Source organism: Aethalodelphis obliquidens, unplaced genomic scaffold (assembly GCF_003676395.1).
Source record: "Aethalodelphis obliquidens isolate GAN/ISIS:26980383/991018 unplaced genomic scaffold, ASM367639v1 scaffold13, whole genome shotgun sequence".
Lineage (NCBI taxonomy): Eukaryota > Metazoa > Chordata > Mammalia > Artiodactyla > Delphinidae > Aethalodelphis > Aethalodelphis obliquidens.
In genome coordinates this window covers 14256454-14279888 of record NW_020837957.1, presented here as the reverse complement: position 1 = coordinate 14279888, position 23435 = coordinate 14256454, and the positions used below count along the sequence as shown (strand labels likewise).

At 37.6% G+C, this 23435-nt stretch overlaps 1 protein-coding gene across 1 annotated transcript in view; it reads right to left on the bottom strand.

Annotated features, from left to right (window-relative positions):
• AK5 (adenylate kinase 5) overlaps nucleotides 1–23435 on the bottom strand; it is a 235546-nt gene that overhangs the window by 174547 nt on the left and 37564 nt on the right. The window contains exon 6 of the mRNA XM_027114110.1: nucleotides 13652–13843. Coding sequence (XP_026969911.1) covers nucleotides 13652–13843 — 192 coding nt within the window. The remainder of the gene's footprint in view (nucleotides 1–13651; nucleotides 13844–23435) is intronic.

The window sequence follows — 23435 nt, the reverse complement described above, 5'->3', positions numbered from 1 at the left end:
CCATGCCACAACTAAAAATCCCTCATGCTGCAATTAAGACCCGGCTCAGCCAAAATAAATAAATGGATAATAAAATAAGTAAATAAATATTTAAAAAAAGAAACAAGATTCTTAAAAAAAAATCCATTGTTTCTTTTTTTCTTCCTTGATCCTGAATTTGACAGCAATTGTAGAAATTGTTTGAAGCAATACTTAGTATTTTCTGAGAAATCTCTCAAGGTTGCTGACACCTTCAAGTAACCTGTGAATTGGCAACGGTTAGAGGCCAGACCATAGGGGAAAGCATGAATTTTTGAAAGCTTGAGTTTAAAACACTACTGAAAAGCTACTTATCCAATCCAAATGAATGAAGTCTAAACAAGGTCTTGTTACCACTAAACTTATTAGAACTAACTCATTCAATGCAACTCATAACTTAATTCAACAAATATTGATATTTTAAAGCACTCTGTGTATCTGGTACTGCTCTGGCTGCACAGTCCCTGCTAAGCTGGTTACTGAAGAGAACAGCTACGACTTATGCACACCCAGGTTTCTTTTCTACAGACGTCCTTTTAAATTCAGGGTTGTTTTGCTACTTCATATAGAAGATCTGAAGGCCAGAAATCAATGTCTTCATTAATATTTGAGTACCCCCTATTAACTAGAAATCTCAAAACAATTGCTTAAAAAGAAATTGATGAATGAGTAGATTTTTAAGTTTATTTGATACTGTGTGCAATTAAATTCCTAAATTAGGGAGGGGGCAATCAACAAGAAATTAGAATGGTTAATACAAAATTTCTTTTATTTCCTCACTCCTTCCCTGGCTGTTCAGCCTTTGATTCAGTCTTTTCTGTCCACCTCTTTCTGTTTCCAATCCTGAACTTGGTAATGACTAGGACCGCCCACTCAGTCATTTCAAATGTCTGATTACTTCCTTGAATGCGTGGAGTAAGTTCCATAGACTGTCCAGAGTGTTCGGACTTCATTCTGTCCCACGGGAGTTACCATGGAGAAGGCAGAGGCAATTTGCTCCACCTTGCAGCCCTTTGTGCATCCTTCTATCATCATAATGGTCAGATGCTTTGAGGCCACTCGTTTATCCCTCTCTCCCCCTTTCCACCTGAGCTCCTTCAGAGCAGGGGCATGTCTGCATATCTGTCTATGCCTCACCTGCTAGGTCACCACCCTTGGGACTGAGGCTTCCAGAGGCTGGCTAGGTGAGAGGCAGGACGAGAGGGGAGCCAGTCACAGCAGATGAGACAACAGCACGTGCTGAGTCTGAAGGGTGATGCAGGGCAGACCGGAGACGGAAGAGTCATGTCAGAGTGAGACACAAAGTGGGTGAGGCAAGAGTCAGGTTGTACAGTTTAGGATTTATCTGAGAAAGGATAGCAAAGCTCTTGTCTTTACCCGAAATCAGCTAAGTTAGCTGTAACACCTGGCACATCCAAGGCACTAAATAATTTTAATACCTACCTAACAGGGTTGAGTGATTAAAAGTGGTAAAGATTAAAAGAGGTAAAGAGCTGGCATAGCATTTGATCTAGTATGTTAGTCCTTCTCCATTTCTCCTAGAATTAGATTTCTCAGTCAATAACATCTTGTCATTCCCATTACTATGGGCTTTATCAATATCTTTCCTGACTGTTTTTTTTTTTTTTTTGCGGTACGCGGGCCTCTCACTGTTGTGGCCTCTCCCGTTGCGGAGCACAGGCTCCGGACGCACGGGCTCAGCGGCCATGGCTCACGGGTCCAGCTCCGCGGCATGTGGGATCCTCCCGGACCGGGGCACGAACTCGTGTCCCCTGCATCGGCAGGCGGACTCTCAACCACTGCGCCACCAGGGAAGTCCCTTTCCTGACTGTTTTGAGAGGGAGGCTAACTCTTTTCATGGCTGCAAGTCTGGCTCAATCCCTTGTTATTAACTGAGTGGACTCTGTGAGACAGAACCTATTTCAAACCTCAGCACCCTCATTTACTGGCTCTGGCATTTATGGTATGTTCCTGAACATCTCTGAACCTGTTCCTTTCATTAAACTTTAAGGACGATTGTGAGACTTGGATATAAAGTGGATAAAGGTCCTGGAATACTAATAGTACTTACTGAAATGTAGCTATTACGAAGCACAGACACTTTCTACTCAAACTATTTTGGACAGAATTCGTAGCAAATGTATTTCCCAATATCTTTTTAAACCAAGAAAATGGAATTTTTTTTAAACCTTGTAGTGGTTATCGCAGGTTGGTTTATTTAACATTTGTCCTAACACTTTTCCTTTGCTTTCCTCTACATCAGAGGCTGGGAAGATAAATAATTCATTTCCCAGCCTCCCTTGAAGGCAGGGGGAAACCTGTGACCCAGTTCTGACTGATGATGAGACCTAAGTGTGAGTCAATGAGGGAGAGAGAGGGGATTTATGGGAAAGCTCTTGCTTTCTTGGCAAAGGGTAATAGATATGGTTACCCAGCCTTTTGCCCTAACCTCTTTGTCCTATTTGGAATTCTGGATTTGATGACTAGAGCAGCAGCAGCCATTTTGCTACAATGAAGAAACACGTCAAAGAGGGTGGAACAGAAGGATAGAAGGAGCATGGTTCCTTGATGACACCATTAAGTCACTGTACCAGCCTTAGATCAACCATCTCTGTACTTATTTTTACACAAGTCAAATAAACTTGTTTGTTTAAGCCGTAGCTATTCAGCTATTCTGTCACTTGTAATCAAACATATCGTTAACAGGTACAAACCTTATATTTTTTATTATAACTGACTACTGTGCAGTGGTTTAATGGAACTATGTCCTCATATCTGTAAAATGTATAGGGCTCTCTGCCATGAAAATAAATGGTTCCAAATATATCTATAAGTATTTACTAAATTTATTAATTTATTTACTCAATGAGTTATTTTGAAACAACTATTTGTGGAAAAAATAACTGGAAATTCAATGGACTCTGCTGTCTCTTTGCTTGGATTTTCATGTCACTTTACAATGCTTTAGCTAATCACAATCCTTAGTACATTAGTTTTCTTTTCCCATCCTCTTTTCTTTCAACTTTGGCATGAATGCTGTCCAAATAAGAAATCAAAATAATTAAATTGGTAAAATGTATGTTACATCTCATATGCAGGTGATTTATGCGTGCTATTCTTCCTCAAGCACTTTTTTGGTTACTCCCACATTTGTGGTTGGTTCCAGACGGTTGTAGGTTCTGCCCCATGGAGAAGTAAAACCTTGTGGCACCCACAGTCACCATCCCAGCTTAGGTCCTTATCAAATCCCTTCCAGATGTTTTCACCATTCAATGTTTTACACACAGCTACGAGCTTATATTTCCAGTTGTGTCATTCCCTTGCTCAGAGCCTTTAAAGCTCACCCCTGCCCATAGAATAACCCTTCCTCCTTAGCTGAGCACTCCAGGGCCTTCCTCATTTTGATCTCAGCACATCTGTCCCCCCTACCTTTCTAATTCTCACTACTTCGTCATATACCCTCCCCACCTTGTGTCTGTTCATGTCTGCTTATAATTTCCTTCCTTTCCATTTCTGGGTTCTCTTCCCCAACCCACAAGTGCCAGGAAAGCCTTTCTTAATCTTTCCAGGAGTAAGTCACTTCCCTGACCCTGACTCTTCCTGGCCTATTACACCTCTGTGTGTGACACTTACCCCTTCCTGTACTATATTCAAGTTATTTATGTTTACGTTATTGCCTGCACACAAACTCCTTGAAGGCAGATCTACCTCCATATCATCTTTCTATTCTCTACAGTGCCTGATGTGGTCCCTTTGTTTGACAGGCGATAGGCCCTCAATAAAACTGTTTGAATAGATGACTATAAAAGGACTGTCATAATGGGGAAGATGAATTATAAAACTCCAAGTAGATAAGGATAGGGTTTTGCCTGAAGCAGAACTGCAGCCATGGTTTTACATTTGATTTGTAGAACTGAGCAAGATCAGAAATGATGGGTAGTGTAGATAAAAAAATATACAAGGCCCGGGCTTCCCTGGTGGCGCAGTGGTTGAGAGTCCGCCTGCCAGTGCAGGGGACATGGGTTCGTGCCCCGGTCCGGGAAGATCCCACATGCTGCGGAGCGGCTGGGCCCGTGAGCCATGGCCGCTGAGCCTGCACGTCCGGAGCCTGTGCTCCGCGACGGGAGGGGCCGCAGCAGTGAGAGGCCCGCATACCGCAAAAAAAAAAAAAAAAAAAATACAAGGCCCAATAACTGGCCATTCCCAGTAAAATTTTCTTCTTGTAATGTGTGCTCAGATTAATCAATTTTATGAATTATCTTAATTATTTTACATCTGTTATCTAGTAAAATTACTTTTTGAAAAACCTCTCAGTGTAATGCACCAACAGAATGAATTTTCTCATTTATTCTTTCCAAAGAAACATAAATGAAGCGATTATAGCCGAATAGAGGTGCTTATCAAATGATAAATGCCTGGAGAAAGCAGTAATGGGCTTTCTCTTCAAGATCCAGAGTGCATAAGTGCCCTGTTTCAATGAAGGGACAACATAGCAATCACAGGTGCTGCCTCTGGGGTCAGCGCTCTGCATCTGGGCCAAGGCTCTACTGCTCTTATGGGATGCTGGGCCAGCTACACTTTGGTGTGCTTCAGCTTTCTCATTTACAAAATGGAGATGATAATAATATCAGACTCATGGAGATCTGGTGAGGATTAAGGGCCTACCACATGTGAAGCATTTTGAATAGTACCAAGCACATATTAAGCACTTATAAATTGTTAGCTATTGTTTTTTGACACCATCTATTCGTAATATATTCTTGTATTTTCCTCACTGGTAAGTCTTAAATGCCTGTTCTTTTTCTTTTCTTTTGTCTTCATTTTTATTTTTGGTCACTTAATTTAGCTATAGTGTCTCTATTTAAAAATATCGATCAATTCCAATTAGTTTCATCTGAAACAGAAAGAACTTAGTCCAAGAACTTTACAAAAAATATTGTTTTCTTACTCATGTTTCTGATAAGTCTCAGTATAAAATATTAAAATAAATTAAGATCTAATTCTGGAAGTGTGGAATGTTCACTGACACTATTTTTTTTTTAAATTTAATCAATCTATTTATTTTTGGCTGTGTTGGGTCTTCATTGCTGTGCACGGGCTTTCTCTAGTTGTAGCGAGCAGGGCCTACTCTTTGTTGCGGTGCGTGGGCTTATTGGGGTGGTCTCTCTCGTTGTGGAGCATGGGCTCTAGGAGCATGGGCTTCAGTAGATGTGGCACGTGGGCTCAGTAGTTGTGGCTCGTGGGCTTAGTTGCTCCACGGCATGTGGGATCTTCCTGGACCAGGGCTCGAACCTGTGTCCCCTGCATTGGCAGGCGGATTCTTAACCACTGAGCCACCAGGGAAGCCCTTGCTGACACTATTATCATAATTATTGTTCTGATCAGAGAGCTTCTCCTGGAGAAGTGACCAGCTGAAAATGTGTGTGTGTGTCTGTGTGTGTGTGTGTGTGTGTGTGTGTGTGTGTGTGTGTGTGTGTGTACATTTTCCTGTCAGGAACTGAAGAGTTGAAACAAGAGTTTACAAGAAGCTGTTAGTGTGACATGACATTCAGCTACCAACTATCTACTAATCTGCTTTATTTTACTTAAAAAAAATTATAAACAAAGACAAGCTATTGTAGAAGGCAGGCCTTAAACTAAAGTATTCTTAGATAATTATTTGTCAATAATAGTTCTTGGAATTGGGATTTTCTTAATGTGAATTTTCCACATGTGTTCACTTGAATATTATCTTGATTTTATCCATACTACTTATTTCATGGTTATCATGTAAGGACCCTAGTTTATACTTTAGCTGATTAAAGAGTAGTGCGTAGAGCTTTTTGGACTCTATTTCATGGGTATTTGTAATAATACAATCAGCAGAAAAATATCTTATATCCTTTTGGGGATGGAACCATGTTCATTCTTTAAGTTCGTCCTCATTTTTCCCGTAAACATCTGTATGAAACATCACAATGAGTATATTGCATTTGTTGGTGTGAGAGCTTTTCTCACCAGGCACCGACGATAGGTTCGCCATGTGGTTGGCATTAATTTCCCACTTTGAAAGGAGCTGCATTCTCTGAGCCATTTAGTTTGCTCTCTGACAGTGGAGTATGGATAGGCCTGATACTGAGTGAGCTTTGGGTATGGAAATGTTGTGAGTCAGAGTGCTTGCTTGTTACTAAGACAGAACGACAGAATTAGCTGTAAATACAGTATCTGCTTGTTCTCCCTTTTGTTTTGATGCTGTTTAGGAACCAGCATAATTTGCCCCAGAATGTGGATGTTACTTTGCTACAAGTAGGTTGCCACTTTATGAGCAAATAGTGATCTCTCAGTGCTTTTATTTTCCTTTCTATATATAAAAGATCCGAGAATGAAACTGGTATCATAATTGTATTTTCGTTTTTAGAGCCCACAATAATGACAGTTATGAAAGTAATCAGATTCACTTTTCAATTTAGTTCTGGAATTTTAAAGCCAGGATACAAAGGTCTGTGTCACTAGGTAAATTAAATGGGTCCCACTGACTAACCCAGAGGTGGCACCCTCCTAAAGTAGGCCATGGTACTTTTTCTAGGGCAGCGCTGTCTTGCCAGCTTTGCACACAGTAGGATTTGATAAATGCCTGTTGCCCAGACAGTGTGATTCCTTATAAGCTGCTCTTAAGTCAAGCCACAAATGGGTATTTCTCATGTTTCTTTGGGGTGCTTCACATTGAGGCTCTATCAGTATTAGGTTTGATGCCAGAAAGTACTGTCAACTAGATTTAAAATACTTTGAATTAAAAAATTTATTTATGTATTTATTTTTACAGTAGGTCCTTGTTGGTTATCTATTTTATTTTTTTAATATATTTTTTCCTTTGTCTTTTTAAAAATATTTATTTCATTATTTATTTACTTATTTAGGCTGCACCAGGTCTTAGTGGCAGCACGTGGGATCTTCAGTTGTGGCATGCATGTGGGATCTAGTTTCCTGACCAGGGATCGAACCCGGGCCCCCTGCATTGGGAGCGCAGAGTCTTATGCTCTGGACCACCAGGGAAGTTGCATGGTTGTCTATTTTAAATATAGCAGTGTGTGCACGTCAATCCCAAACTTTCAATCTATCCCTCCCGCCCACTCCCCCCCGGTAACCATAAGTTCATTCTCTACATCTGTGAGTCTGTTCTGTTTTGGAAATAATTTCATCTGTATGAAAAAGTACTTTGAATTTAAAACAATTCAGAGGGCCATATATCCGGGTGCATGTATATACCATCATCACCCAAGCAAATATCTTACAGAATACCCCCATAGCCTTTCCTATTTATTAACCTTTGAAAACTTCTCCCTGACTATTTTCTATCTTAGTTACTAAATCCACCAAATAGGAATTAGTGGGGGCTTTTGGTTATGTAACAATGAATGCTTAAACAGCATATAATCAGTGATGTTATATAAAGGAAATATAGCTTCATTATGTTACGTATTACAAATTTATCAACCTCAAGCATTGGGATGCAATAAGAGAATTTTCCTCCTAGTAATTTTAGGAGTATGGGTTTGTCTGAGTAAACTGTTATCGGGTATTTTCATTGCCTTTCTTCTGTTTATGTGGGCTGCTGAATTTACAGAGGGCTTGTGCTGTTTAGATTTCTTTCCTACCACCCCATGCAGTGATGCTAGTGGAGATGGCGATAATTAACCAATGGCTGTGCACTAGGAGTTTAGGAATAAGTGTACTTGTATTTAAAATCTTAGTGTTGATGCCTATGAAAACTGAAGTTAATTAAGAAATAATTATTCAGCAGTTCTGTCTAAATTAACTTTTACTATTTCTGTTTATTTTCTCTCTGGCTAGGAGTGCCTGGTGGGATGGGAATTACATAGTTTCAGTGGTAAATTTGAAATACACCATGGGCGCATTCTCAAATTTGAAGGAAGTCATAGGGGCAGATTAAGCAAATGTAGTGCTAATGGGGTTATCTGGGGGCTCAGGGACAATGCCTAGTGAATCACTAATAGTGTGGTTTTGACAAGGACGTGTTTTCTATGCCAGGGGTTCCCCAGAACTGATGCCAGTTTATGATATGATATTTTGTTATGATAACAAAATGACAAAATTTTGTTATGATAACAAAATGACAAAAATAAGGCAAATGTTGCGAATTTTTCTTATAGTCAAACATTTGTTTGACTATAAGATTTGTTTAGAGACTTTATTTGGAGCTACGTTATTCCTAATTTTTTTGTGCTAAAAATATCCCTTTCAAACAATGGCAATAATAGACCTTTTTTTTCCTTTCTAATGCCCTCATTTAGTAAAATTTTTTAAAAAGTCAACTTGGGAAATGCAAATTAAAACAAGATACTACTACAGACCTACTAGGATGGACAAAATCTGGAACACTGACAACACCAAATGTGTTACTGCTGAGAATGCAGAACGGCACAGTCACTTTGGAAGACAGTTCAGCAGTTTCTTTCAAAAGTACACATACTCTTACCAGCAAACATGCTCCTTGGTATTTATTGAAATGAACTGAAAACTTATGTCCGCACAAAAATCTGTACATGGATATTTACAGCAGCTTTATTCATAATTGCAAAAACGTGGAAGCCACCAAGATGCCCTTCAGTAGGTGAATAGATAAACTGTGGTATATCCAGACAATGGAATGTTATTTAGTGCTCCAAAAAAATGAGCTATCAAGCCATTGGAGGAAACTAAAATGAAAGAAGCCAATCTGAAAAGGCTATATAGATTCCAACTATATGACATTTTGGAAAAGGTAAAACTATGAAGACAGTAAAAAGATCAGTGGTTGCCAGGAGCCAGGCTGGGGGATGTGGATGGGTGAGGGATGAACAAGCAGAGCACAGAGATATTTAAGGGCAGTGAAAATACTCTATATGATATTGTAATGATGGGTACATGTCACTGTACATTTGTCCAAAAGCATAGCATGCACCACACCAAGTGTGAACCCTAAGGTAAACTATGAACTTTGAGAGATTATGACGTGTCAATATAGGTCCATTAACTGTAACAAATATAACACTCTGGTGGAGGATGTTGATAATGGGGGAGCCCATGCATGTGTAGGGGCAGGAAGAATACAAGAAATCACTGTATCCTCCTTTCAGTTTTGCTGTGGGCCTAAAACAGCTCTAAAAAAATAAAGTCTTTAAAAAAAAACCAACTTCATCTTAGCCCCATTAAAATTTTTTTCCCGATCTATTAATTACTGAAATTAGGGAATCACTGGCCTATGTGGCCTTGTTATATGCTAAGATGGTTTATAATTAGTCCCTCACCTGCTTCCCTAGGAAAATTGGTGTTGGTGAACAAGAAATAATCCTGTCTTAACATCTTTCACATTTCCTGGCTGAAGAGATCCAGTCAGTTAAGCAGAGTATTAGTTAGTAGGCCTCTTCATACATCCTATGACTCTAGCTTACTTCTCATTTTTAAGTTATGCTTCTCTTGCTTCCTCCTATAAAAAGTCCAGAAGAAAAATCACCATCAGCTTACTTCACAGTCTAAAACTAAATGTGGACCTTCACTGATTGTCATCCACATTAGGTAGCATTTGTTCAATGCACATGAGTGTGCAACCATTTCCCTGGTAAGTTGAGTGTTGTTTCAGCTGAGTGGAATATCCAATGGCACATACATTCTGGAAAATAATAAAATAAACACTACATCTTACCCTATTATTTTTCAAGCATCTAAAAAGACCCTTTTCTTAAAAATATAAACAAAACAGCATATATTTTTTAAAGAGTTCATCAAGCTTGTAAAGACTTGAACTGTTTCAACTAATAATATTTCTTTTTTTTTTTCTTGGCCATGCTGCACGGCTTGTGGAATTTTAAGTTCCCTGACCAGGGATCGAACAAGGGCCCTCCACAGTGAGAGCACAAGAGTATTAACCACTGGACCACCAGGGAATTCCCACTATTTCTTTAAAAAGTGTTCCACCTTGTGAAGATGACTAAAACAAAAGCTAAATAAAATAAAATAAAGATAAAAAATTATCTCTAAGCAGACACATTATTGGGGTTTTTATACAGTTTCACGAAATCCAAGAGCTCCAAAATGTCATGAGACATAGTTTACTCAGTAAGACCAAATAAGTAGCTTTCCTAGTCCCAGGAATACTAAAACAAACTTCAAAGAAAAACTTCTGATAAACTTTGGGAAGTCACAGCATCCTAATCTTTAATTAGGAGCAAAAAGCTGTAAAAGACATGATGAGAATTCATACTTGCATGGATGACTGTATACAGACAACTATTAGATAAGAATAAAAGTGAAGCAGTCCATGTGATGGGAACCATGTCAATAAGATACAGTATTCAGGCAACAGCCTGTTTTTCTGGCTATTTTGATTAGGTTTTGTCTTCAAACTGGATTTGTTCTTCAGTCAAATCTGCCAACTGATACAGTTAATGTTGAAGTGAAAAAGAAAAAGGAATGGGCTGACATCTGTTACAGTTCAGCTACCATATTGACACATGCCCATTATATAGCTTGATTACACGGGTGATAAAGAAGTCAAAGAAAACACTGGGACAATTTTCTAACTGAGTAACAGACACTTTTAAAGAAAAAAAAGAGAATTTGGGGAAAAGTTTTTAAAATCTAAATTCTTCATTTTGCATTTATCTATGGGAGAAAAGGCAACAGAGTACCCTCCAAGAGCACGGATTTGTTAGTGGTAATTGTAGGTTCCAAAAATGGTCATTAGAGGTGGAAGGAAGAAAAAGGAGGAAATATGAAAATTACAAAACAATTTCAATCACTTATATTTCACTTACAACAGTCCTGGCACCATTCTAAGCACTTGATGTCCACTTACTCCACACAATTACACTAAGGTAGGACCGATAATCATACCCACTGCATGGGTCGGGCATCTGAGTCACAGACAAGATAAGTAACCGTCAGGAGGCCACACGGGTGGTAGGTGATGCAGCAGGAATCTGGACCAGGCAATGTGGCTACATGGTGCATCCGAACCACGACCTCTGTGCTGCCATCGTCTGCCAGGCTACATGCATTGTCTCATTTCACCCATACAACATTATGCGGTCGGTAACATCATCTCCAAGTTATAGATAGAGACTGAGTGCTAGAGCACCATGAATTTATTAAACGGCAGTGGAGCTGAGATTCCAGGTGAAGGGTTTCAGACTCTAAATCCCTAGAGAAGAGGAGCACCAAGATAAAGTTTCTCACCTGGACTGAGAGGTATGTGGTCTCTGTGGTCTTTAAGAACCTCACACCAAATCAATGATGAATCCTACTCGCGGGCAGAGAGAGTCTGTTCTACTCACTACGGGGCATTCCTGTAGTGCACGACATATGTGTGAGGACCCCCTGTACATTCTCCTTTACAGCAGTCATCACACTTGATAACTCATTGTTTAATGTCTGTTTCCCCATAGACTGCAAGCTCTGTTCATTTACTGGCAACATACTGTGTACCAGAGAGGCACTGTTCTAGGAGTTTGAAGTGTGTCAGGAAATAAAATAAAGATCCTTGCCTTTTGTTTATTTAGCATTGCACCCCTAGCACCTAGCAGAGGGTCTGGCACCCACTGGTTCTCAATAAATATTCACTGAATGAATAAATGAATCAATTAGGAGGGGCAGGTAGAAGCAAAAGACAAAAAATTACAGAGAAAAGGAAATATTTGGGTTTAATCTATTAACTCCCAGATTTTTATTAAAATCTTAATATGTTTTTGATGAATCAGGATAACCGTTTTAATAATTTAACGCATCTTTAAAAGCAGAAATGCTACCAAGTATATTTTAATTCCCAGAGCGACCTATGATCCAGGTTCTGAAAGAGGACATGTGCTTCAGGACACTGCACTCACTCTTTTGTCAGACTAAAATTTCCAGTGACATTTCCCAGAGCTTAGCCTGTGTTTGTGTTCGATTTTCAAAAGGTGACTTTTGAAAGTCACCTTTCAAGTCACCTTTTGCAAGTCTTCTCCCAGTAATTAGAGGCATTTATCTTAAAGCTCATCGGGGTTTAGCAGGGAGGTTACAGGCTGTCATCCGCATTGTTATTGACTCCCTCAATTAGAGGCAATGGCATTTCACCTCCATGCAAAATATTAGTAGATTAACAGTCCCCACTCTGCATTCATTTGGGAAATATCTTCTGCTTGTGATGATGAACGTGACAAGCAGGGAGTAATCAGAGACACTCTGGTAATACCTTTAAGCCTTGCAAACATCAGTTAAAACTCTGGGTCTGCAGCTTGCAGTTGGGCTTTTGTCTGTAGGGTAAATTTCTATTTTTATGACACGACACAGAAGTCAGCATTGCTAATTTCCAGGAGAAACAAGCAACAACCCCAACAAAAAAGAGCCAGAGAAACATCCACCCTGATTTTCTTGAATCTTTCATGTCACTCAATGTCTCTTTTAGACCATAAATGGACTCTGGCATTGTGGACAACTTTCATGTCAGATTTATAATTCTCTGACATGACAACTTTGACTCAAAGGGCAAATTCTAATAAATATTTCTTTATAGTGATAAAAAGACTGCAAAGAGATTATTATTCAAATGTCGTTGACTGTCTCTTTCAATCTAAGGGCACTTTAGGCTAATGAAGAGATTTTTAACACAGTAAATTGTTAGGTCATAGGAGCTCTGTGGATGGACTTCAGTAGATTTACCTAAAATTTATGGAAAGCATCTTATGTGCATTTTATTGGGATGGGCATGTATCCCTTTCATCAGATTCTGCACAGCTTGTAGCCCCACTAGACAAGAATCTCTGGTCTCGTGAGAAGAGCTAAGGGCTGAAAGGAGGGTTATGCCAAAGTCTGCTACCACCACGGAGCACCCCAAGCTGCTTTGGTTTTAGTGTCTTCTTCTGCAAAATGCCTCAGCTGGCCAACGATCCTCTGTCTCCTCTATTCCATAATTGAATCTCTGATGTGTGGGGACCGTAAATTTAGCTAAGTTTTCACCTTCAGCTTCCTGTATTCTAATAACTGTACTAACCAGTGATTCAGCTTCATCCTTCTTTGGCACATTCAGTAACATTAACCACAAAACAAACTATTTATGAACAAAGTTAATATTTGCATTGTATCGATGGAGCAGAAAGATCGATGCCTTCCATTTTGAGACAATATCACTTCTTTATGACAAGTCAAATGCTTAATAACTTTTTGGGCCATCAAAATCTCATTTTTTTATGTGGTAACCTATGATAAAGTCTAACTTACAATTTAAGTCTAATATAACACTGTATCAATTCTGTTTATAAGCCTATCAATTTTATTAGGTTTTCAAAGACAGAAGAGTTGAGAAACTGGGCCAATATTGCTTAAAATGATCAAAAAATTATTTAAAAATACTTTAAAATTTGTGGGCCACAGAATTCTAACCAAGGTTAAAATTTATCATTTTTTGTAAAATCAATTAAACTAAAGTGAAAGTGCTTTTACCATCACGGCTTAATAAAGGCAAATCAGGTCAAAATTACCAATTATTTTTCATTGGATCTCCACCCAAGAAAAGTCACTTTTTTAAGGTAAAAGTTATTTCTAAATGAGAAGAACATAGGATAATTAGAAATCTGAAAGATCACTCTTGTACTAGACATGTAAATTATATCTAACTTACTGTCATGATGAGCCCCTTTTCCTGGAAGTATTTAACCAATGGAGCAGCGTTCTGCTTGAAGTTCATTAGTCTCCTTTGGGTAGCTTTCAAATTGTCATCAGGCCGCCCCTGTTGCTCTGCGCGCCTCAGTAATCTTTCTTTGAGCCTCTGATTGGTACAGGCCAGGAACACCACCAAGTCAGGAGTACAGATCTGTGGAGAGCATCAAACAAGTAGACAGGCATTCAACATATCAACCAATGTGAGTGTGGGCAGTGGCATTTCTCTCTTCTGGGTCTGTGGAGACTGCCATATTTTTGACCCTCTATGTTTTTGCCAGCATATTTCCAGGGCTACGGCTCCACACAAGGCCAGGAGGAGCTATTGCTATTACAGTCCATGTAAATGGTATACTTCAACTCACAGAGTCATGTACAGTGGCCCTCCAAATTTCTAGAAAATACTTTTTGCCTATTCTCAAATAAGTTTTCAAATTTCAAGTTAAGATCAATATAGGCCAAACTCTGCCAAAGGTAGATGTGACCTGTTTAGAGGGGAAATGACTATTGAGCTACAGATATTCTCTACAGTAAACAAGTACTGCTGCTATTATTACTATGTGCTGCCCTTTTAAAAGTATGTACTGTATGCCAGGCCCAGTGCTAAGTTATTTCCTTATGCTGTTGCTAAACTTTACAACAATCTGCAAGGTAAATATTATCTCCATTTTAAAGATGAGCAGACTGAGGCTCTGAGTAATTAAGTACTTGTCTGAGGTCACATGGTCAGTAAGGTCAAAGGTGATACTTGAACCCAGGTCTGTCTGGTCTATGGTCTGTGTTCCCTCCACTATTACAAAGAATCAAATGGCTCAAAGGCCTTCATAAATTTCTGAAAATACCAAGGAATAACATGAAAAGAACCTATGAACTAAACAGTTTTTATTTAACTCAATTAGAACTAGTAATGTATGTAAAAGATAACACGATCATTTAAAGTGAATGTATTTTCTTGTTGAAAATGGGACAAGAAAAAGAGGCAGTTTTGCATAGCGCTTTAAAGAAATGATCTCCAAAAATTTTTTATTGTATCCTCACATTAGTAAATTATTTGAGCATCTACCTCAATAAATATATACCTATTAAATTATAAATTATGCATGAATGTATGATAGCCATGTACTACCATACTAATATATTGCATATATTACATACGTACATACATATGTACGTATGTAATATATTGTATAATAGTATGTATGTTGTAAAATACACACAAAAATACAATTTTTAAAGGATGACATATGATAATCGTAATTTTAACATTTTCTTCCCACACTACAGTGGTTTGCCTTGTGCACTCTTGAGACCACTGCTTAGAAAATGGACCCTGGAGTCTGGGAAACATGGATTACTGTTCTTGCCCTAGGATTTATCAGCTGAGCTATGGGCATATGGCTTAACTTTACTAAGCCTCCATATCTTCGTCTGTCAAAAGAGATACATGAACCTCCTGCCTGAGTTATTATAAAGATTAAATAAGATCAGCACAAACTTGATCAATGGTAGGTGCTCAACAAATTTTAGCCATGTTTACTATCTCTTGGTTGTCATGATTCTATATTGTCCTGGTTCTCATTTAACTTTTTGTTCTGTATTTTTTTTTCTCTTTGCTCAAATTTTTTTCCTTAAAAATGTAACACAAATAATGATGTTTATGAGCCTTAGATAATGTTTTCTTTTGTTTTTCCCTCTCCAGGTTCTTATTCTCTCAGCTCCTTTCCACTGTTCTGGTTTCAACCACCTATCTTTTGTTGATGGATTCCAAATGTACATTTTCAGCACTGACTTTCAACAGCACTTATATCCTATATAACCAAATGCTTATATGACGGCTCTACCTGAAAGTCTTGTTTTTTTTTAAGTTTTTTTGAGGTGGATCATTTTTAAAGTCTATTGAATTTTTTACAATATCGCTTCTGTTTTTATGTTTTGGTTTTTTGGCCGTGAGGCATGTGGGATCTTAGCTCCCCAACCAGGGATTGAACCCACACCCCCTGCACTGGAAGGCGAAGCCTTAACCATTGGACTGTCAGGGAAGTCCCTGAAAGTCTTAATATTTATTACGTGTGACTCAGCAAGGCCAAATCAGTTCCAGCACCTTTTTACCTGAATGAAATTCCCATCTTGCTTATATATGTATTTGTTTATTTATTTATTTTTATGGTAGCAACACTACTTTCCTGAATCTCTCAACTAGAAGTCTTTTTTAAAACTTTTTTTAATTGAATGAAAGATTATTCTTTTAAAAAAATAAATTTATTTATTTATTTTTGGCTGCGTTGGGTCTTTGTTGCTGTGCGCAGGCTTTCTCTAGTTGCGGTGAGTAGGTACGGGAGCTACTCTTCGCTCTGATGCGTAGGCTTCTCATTGCAGTTGCGGAGCACGGGCTCTAGGCACACGGGCTTCAGTAGTTGTAGCTTGTGGGCTCTAGAGAGCAGGCTTAGTATTTGTGGTGCTCAGGCTTAGTTGCTCTGTGGCATGTGGGATCTTCCCGGACCAGGGCTCGAACCTGTGTTCCCTGCATTGGCAGGTGGATTCTTAACCACTGTGCCACCAAGGAAGCCCTGAATGAAAGATTCTTTAAATTCTATAGTGTTTTACAATTTTCAAAAGTTTCACAAATGTGATTTCATATAATCCCATAATAACTCCTTTTAAAATTCCCTACTCTTATATTGCCCCTCCCCCCTTCCCCTGGTAACCACTAGTTTGTTCTCTATATCTGTGAGTCTGCTTCTTTTTTGTTTTATTCCCTAGTTTGTTGTATTTTTAAGATTCCACATATAAGTGATATCATATAGCATTTGCCTTTCTCTGTCTGACTTATTTCACTTAGCATAATGCCCTCCAAGTCTATCCATGTTGCTGCAAGTGGCATATACACCACATCTTCATCCATTCATCTGCTGACGGACATTTAGGTTACTTCCCTACCTTGGCAACTATAAATAACGCTGCTATGAACATTGTATCTTTTTGAATTCTCAGCTAGAAATCTTAATATCATTTATAACCCTTATCAAAACTTCAATCTCTCAGAGCTATCACCATGGACTGTGGAGTTTGGTCTTGAAACACTATTCAGATTCCCCTTCTCCCAGTTCCCACTGCCACTGTGTAAGCACAGGCACATACTTGCATAAGTGATTAAGAGCATGAATTTTAGAATCAGATCATCCTGATTTTATATCTAGAATCTGCTATTAGTCATTTGTCCTTGGGCAAAAGGTTCAATATCTCTGAACTTCAGTTTTCTCAACTATTTTTCCCTTCCCATCTCAGTAGTTTAATATGTCCCATAAAACACTTTTAAGTAGCTTTTGAGAACCCTTAACAATTTAAAAATCACTTTGTAATTTTTGTGTGATATATGGTAAAGAGATTATCTGAAGTTAAAACTTTTATACTATCAAATACTATAATGCAAAATTCAAATTAAATAAAATCCTTGGTAATATTCAGTCTTACCCAACATAACAAATGACATCCTTTTAAATTTACTTTGAATAGCATATAAGGGAGAAGACAATTTTTGACAAATAAATTAAAATGACAGGGCTTCCCTGGTGGTGCAGTGGTTAAGAATCTGCAGGCCAATGCAGGAGACACGGGTTTGAGCCCTGGTCTGGGAAGATCCCACATGCCGTGGAGCAACTAAGCCCGTGCGCCACAACTGCTGAGCCCATGCACCACAACTACTGAAGGCCGCGCGCCTAGAGCCCATGCTCCTCAACAAGAGAAGCTACCACAATAGAAGCCCTCGTATCACAAGAAAGAGTAGCCGCTGCTTGCCGCAACTAGAGAAAGCCTGTGCGAAGCAGCAAAGACCCAACACAGCCAAAAATAAATAAATAAAAATAAATTTATTAAAAAAAAATTTAAATGACATATTGTTCTTGGTTTGGTCATATTGTATATTAAAATATGGAAAAAACTTCAACTACTAGCTCAGTGTTGAATGCAGGTAAAACCTGCATTTAGAAATTCTTGCATTTTGCGTTTAAACAAATTAAATGCTATACTTTAATACATTTTGTGTTTTGTTTCAGACTGCAATGTATGTGCTTCTCCCTACTTAACACAATGAGGTTATGGGGAGACTTAAATATGTAATCATCACTATGTTTTTTCTTTTAGAATTGGCTTTTGAAATTAGCTTGAAATTTATAAAAGACTTTTTTACACTTTGATAAAACTGCATTTTGTTTATTTTAATTAATAGACTTTAAAAAAAGCAGTTATAAGTTTATAGGAAACGAGTAGAATATCTAAGGTATTTGTCGTTGCTGTTGTTTCTTTAATTTCTCCAATACTTTTTATTGCAGAGCTCTGTAGTTTTCTATGTAATGTTCTTGCCCATTTAAAAATTATTCCTACCTATTTGATATTTATTTTTATTTTTTAACATATTTTTTATATCTAAGATTTTTGATCAATGAATGCAACTTCAGGTCTGATATAGATGACTTTGAAGTGAATCTGCAAAGCTATTTAATTTTATAATTGTAATTAACTTGCTGTCTTTTCTTGGTATAAACTAAACAGCATATAACCAGTGATACAAAAAATTAAAACGTGGAACAGGCGAGACCTCCATGGTAGCTGGGATAACCGGCTGACTGCTCAACAGTGATCTCAGCCACAAGCATGATCACCTGATTCCTAGTCACCCCCGCACATGCCCACTCATTAGGACCCTCGTTCTCCAACAGTGCTCAATTTTAAAAGAAAAATGTAATTGTTTATGGTTTTTTCCCAAAAAATGTAAAATAGAAGTAGTCACCATTCTTTCCCAGAAGATGTGAAGCACCTAGAAAGTTTTCATGAAATTCACTCATGAAACATTGAAAAGTATCACCAAATGAAGTGGATCCTTGGCATACCTTTTCTTAGCCTATGTTCTCAAAATGTATTTGCCGATTGAATGAATGAGTGAGTAAGTAAAAGATGAGAACAAAGACCAAGATACCACTTTTGTCTACATGGAAGTAAACTTCCCAATTGCTGATATTTTTTCTGCCATTGGATCAACTAAATCAATCTTTTTTTCCCTGTCATTATATGCACAAGTCAATCTTCCTCTATCCATTTTCTCAAAGTCCCTTATCTGAATGATTACTCTGTTAAAAAGAACCTATGACCATCTTTGATTAGCAAAGATGTATTATTCACAGTATCAGACTACTAAGTGAGCTTATTTTAGTGAGCTCTCTTCTTAACTGTCAGTGCTTTTGACTGCCATATTCTTTATGAAGACATGTTCAAAGGCCTACACTCCATAGTTCAGATCACTGTCAGAAACCAAGAAGCAAAGTATATAAAAAAAAAAAAAAAACCCACAAAGAAAGAAGATCACAGTTGGAACAAAAACTGGAATCACAGAAATAAGAGATGAGAAAATCTTGGAGGCTATCTAGCCCAAATTAATGTCAAACCTGTAATCATCTCTACAATCTCTTGACAAGTGATTTTTAAACTTGAACCTTTAAACTTGAATGTTCTTTGTGAGCATTTCTTGTGATGCCTCACTACTTTTAAGGCAGCCCCTTTCATTACTGGATAACTCTAATAACTGGGAAGTTCTTTCTAATACTGGGCTAAAATTTTCTTTCTTAATTCTGCCTATAGGGAAAATGTAAAAGAAATCATTTCTTTCACCCATTAAGCATTTATTGAATATACACCATTATTGCAGAGGCTAGACTAGATCAAAAAGGGAAAAAGGATAGATATCTGGATTTCACTATCATTTAACATGGAGATAATTTCCGGGCAAAGCTCTTAATGGACTATGGGGCTGAGGGGACAAAAACTGGAATATGGGGCCTACCATGGAGGAGGAGCTCTAGAAACTACTACTGCTGCTCCCAACTTAGGTTCCTGGTTGGAATCCTAAAGGGCTATACCATCAGAGTTTGTGTGAATCAGCCTTCACAGGACTAAATTCCATTTAGAATCATCCCATATCCTCATTATACTAAATGTGTTAATAGCCAATTAGGCATTGAAAACAGAATTAGTGAACTAAAAGTTCAGGAGAAAATATCCAGACTGAAGCAAGGGGGAGAGAGGGGTAGGAAAAGTACAGAAAAGAGCAACAGAGACATATGAGACAATGCTTAGAAAATTCTAGAAGAAGAAGAGAGAAAATGAAGAAGCAGTGTTTGAAAATGTAATAGCTAAGAATTTTCCAAACTCATAAATAATATCAAGTCCCAGATTCAAGAAGCAATATAAAAACCAAGAAGAAAAAACTCAGATCTAAGCACATCATAGTAAAACTGCTGAAAGCCTAGACAGACACACACAAAAAAATCTTTAAAGCAGCCAGAAAAAAGAAATGATAGATTACCTTCAGAGGAGCAATAACAAGACAGCTAAATTTGCCAAAGAAACAATGAAAGCCAGAAAACGATGAAATGACATCTTTAAAGTGCCAATAAAAAATAACTGCCCATCTAGGTTTCAATATCCAGTCAAAATATCTTTCAAAAACTAAAAGTAAATACAGATATTTTCAAACAAACAAACACTGAGAGAATTCTCATCAGAAATTCTACTCTAATGGAAATATTAAAGAATATTCTTCTGGTAGAAGAAAAATGATCCAAGATAGAAATCTGGCCCAGAGGAATGAATGAAGAGCAATGAAATGATAACTCTGTGGGTGAACCTAAATGAAGATTGACCATATAAAAAATATTAAAAGTATCTTGTGGTACTTAAAACAGAGATGAGTCATGAGGCAGGTAAATGAAGTTCAACCTTTCTAAGGTCTTGCTTAGGAAGTGGTAAAAATACTGATTTCTATGAGACATGAATAAGTTAATGATGCATGTCATAATCTGTAGAACAGGAATCAGCGAACTTTTTTTGTGAAGGGTCAGACAGCAAACATTTTAGGTTTTTCAGACCATGTGGTCTTGTAGCATCAAAGCAGCCATAGGCAGGAAAGCAGGAGTGGGGACTGGGGAGAATGCAGAGGAGGGGTCAAACCAGTGCAAAGGTGCAGTGTCGGGTTAGTCACTGTGATGGAGACTGGGATGCCATGCTGCTGGCTCTTCTAAAGGGACATGTGTGAGGAGCCTCTATTTATCAGAGCCTGTCCCCTGCTGGTCAAAAGTACCCCCTTGGCACACTGCCTCCTTCACACTTTCACAATGTGTATATCTCAGGGCAGGAAGTCAGTGAGTTGCTGTCCTGGGCAGCATTACAGGGGTACAAAACTGGTCACAGCAGCAAAGGTCAAATGAAAGGTGGGCTGAGAGAATATAAGGTAGGGCATCAGAGGTGCTAGATACAGCAGTACACTTGAAATATAAAGACACAGAAATGCTAAAAGTAAAGGGATGGGAAAAACATACCATGGAAACATTAACCAATAGAAAGCTGGTAAAACCATACAAATATCAAATCCAATTAAAAATGGGCAAAGGAAACAAAATATCAATTGAAAGTATCCACTAGGAAAGTGGGTCTTGAAAGTTCTCATCATGAGGAAAAATTTTTATAACTATGTATGGTGATGGACATTAACTAGACTTACTCTGGTGATCATTTTGCAGTATATACAAATATGGAATCATTAGGTTGTAGACCTGAAACTAATATAATTGTAATTAATACAATTATTCCTCAATACATTTTTTAAATTAATAAAATGCCTAACAATCCATTTTCTACAAAATAAAGGGCAAAGGACTTGAACAGACATTTCTCATTAGAGGACATACAAATGGCCAACAGGTACAAAAAAAGTGTGCTCAGAATCACTAATCATCAGGAAAGTGCAAATCAAAACCACAACGGGGGAATTCCTTGGTAGTCCAGTGGTTAGGGCTTGGCGTTTTCACTGCTGGGGCCCAGGTTCAATCCCTGGTTGGGGAACTAAGATCTCTCAAGCTGTGCAATGCGGCAAAAGATACCCCCCAAAACAAACAACAACAACAACAAAACAACACAATGAGATATCACCTCACACCTGTTAGAAGGGCCATTATCAAAAGACAAAAGATAAGTGTTGGTGAGGATGTGAGGAAAAGGGAACCCTTGTGCACCGTTGGTGGGAATGTAAATTGGTTCAGCGACGATGGAAAACAGCATGGAGATTCCTCAAAAAAAATTAAAAATAGAACTACCTCAATTCAGTAATCCCACTTCTGGGTATATATCCAAAGGAAATAAAATCAGTACCTCAAAGAGATATCTGCACTCCCTTGATCACTGCAGCATTACTTACAATAGCCAAGATATGGAAACAACCTAAAAGTCCCTTGATGAATGAATAGGTAAAGAAAATTAGTATTTATATATATATATATATACACACATATATATATACACACACACACACACAAAGAGCTAAATATTCAGCCTTAAACAAGCAGGAAAACCTGCCATTTGTGACAACATGGATGAACCTAGAAGACATTATGTTAAGTGTAATAAGCCAGACACAGAAAAACAAATATTGCATGATCTCACTTTTATGTGGAGTCTAACGCAGTCAAATCCACAAAAGCAGAGAGTAGAATGGTTGTTGTCAGCCGCTGGGTGGAGGGGAGATGGGGAGATGTTGGTCAAAGGGTGCAAGGTATCAGTTATGCAAGATGAATAAGTTCTGGAGATCTAATGTACAGCAATGTGACCACAGATAGTTAATAGTACTGTAGTGTGTACTTGAACTTTGCTTAGAGGGTAGATCTCAAATGTTCTCATCACAAAAAAAATTTTTTTTAAAAAGAAGAAAGTTGTAACTGTGTGAAGTGTGGCTATGTTAGTGAGCTGGATTGTGGTGACTACTTCACAATGTATATATATACCAAAACGTCAAATTGTATGCCTTAAACATATGCAATTTTTATTTGCCAATTATACCTCAATAAAGGTGAAAAAAAATCAGACAAAGTAGTCGACTTTAGGGAGAGAAATATTACTAGAGGTAAAGAGTGTCATTTCATTATGATAAAAGATTTAATTATCCAGGAAGACATAATAACTCTTAATTTGCATTACCCAATAATATATGCTCAAAGTATACTGAACTTGGACAGGACTAAAAGTAGAAAGTTACAAATCCACAGTCAGAGTGGGAGATTTTCATAAATCTTTCCAAATAACTGATAGAACAAGTGGCAAAAAAATCAATATGGAAAAAAATCAGTAAAGTTATAGAAGAGTTTAATACAATTAACAAATTGATATATATTTATAAACTATAACCATCAAGTTGAACACAAAAATTTTAAAATATGGACAGAAAATTTAAGAAAGTTGACCATATTCTGAGCCATAAAGGAAATCTAAACAAATTTCAAATGATCACACAGATTATCTTTAATGACTACAATGGAAATAAACTTTGCATAAATAATAAAAATATAAATAGAAAATCCCTGTTTGGAAATTAAGCAATACATTTCAATATAATTCCTGGGTCAAAGAAATCACAATGGAAATAAAAATATTTTTAATTAAATTATGATCAAATTATATATAACATTCCAAAACTTATGGGATGTAGCTATATCCATAGTTACAGGGACATTTAATGCCTTAAATGAATATATTAGGGGAAAAAAGAAAGGTTGAAATTAATGATCTAAGCATCCATCTCAAAATGGTTAAAAAAAAAAAGAAGAAGAAAAAATCAGACCTTTTAGGTCTACTAAAAAAGGAAAAATATAAGAGCATAAATTAAATTACATACATAGTTAAAATGCATAATAAACACATTATAGCTA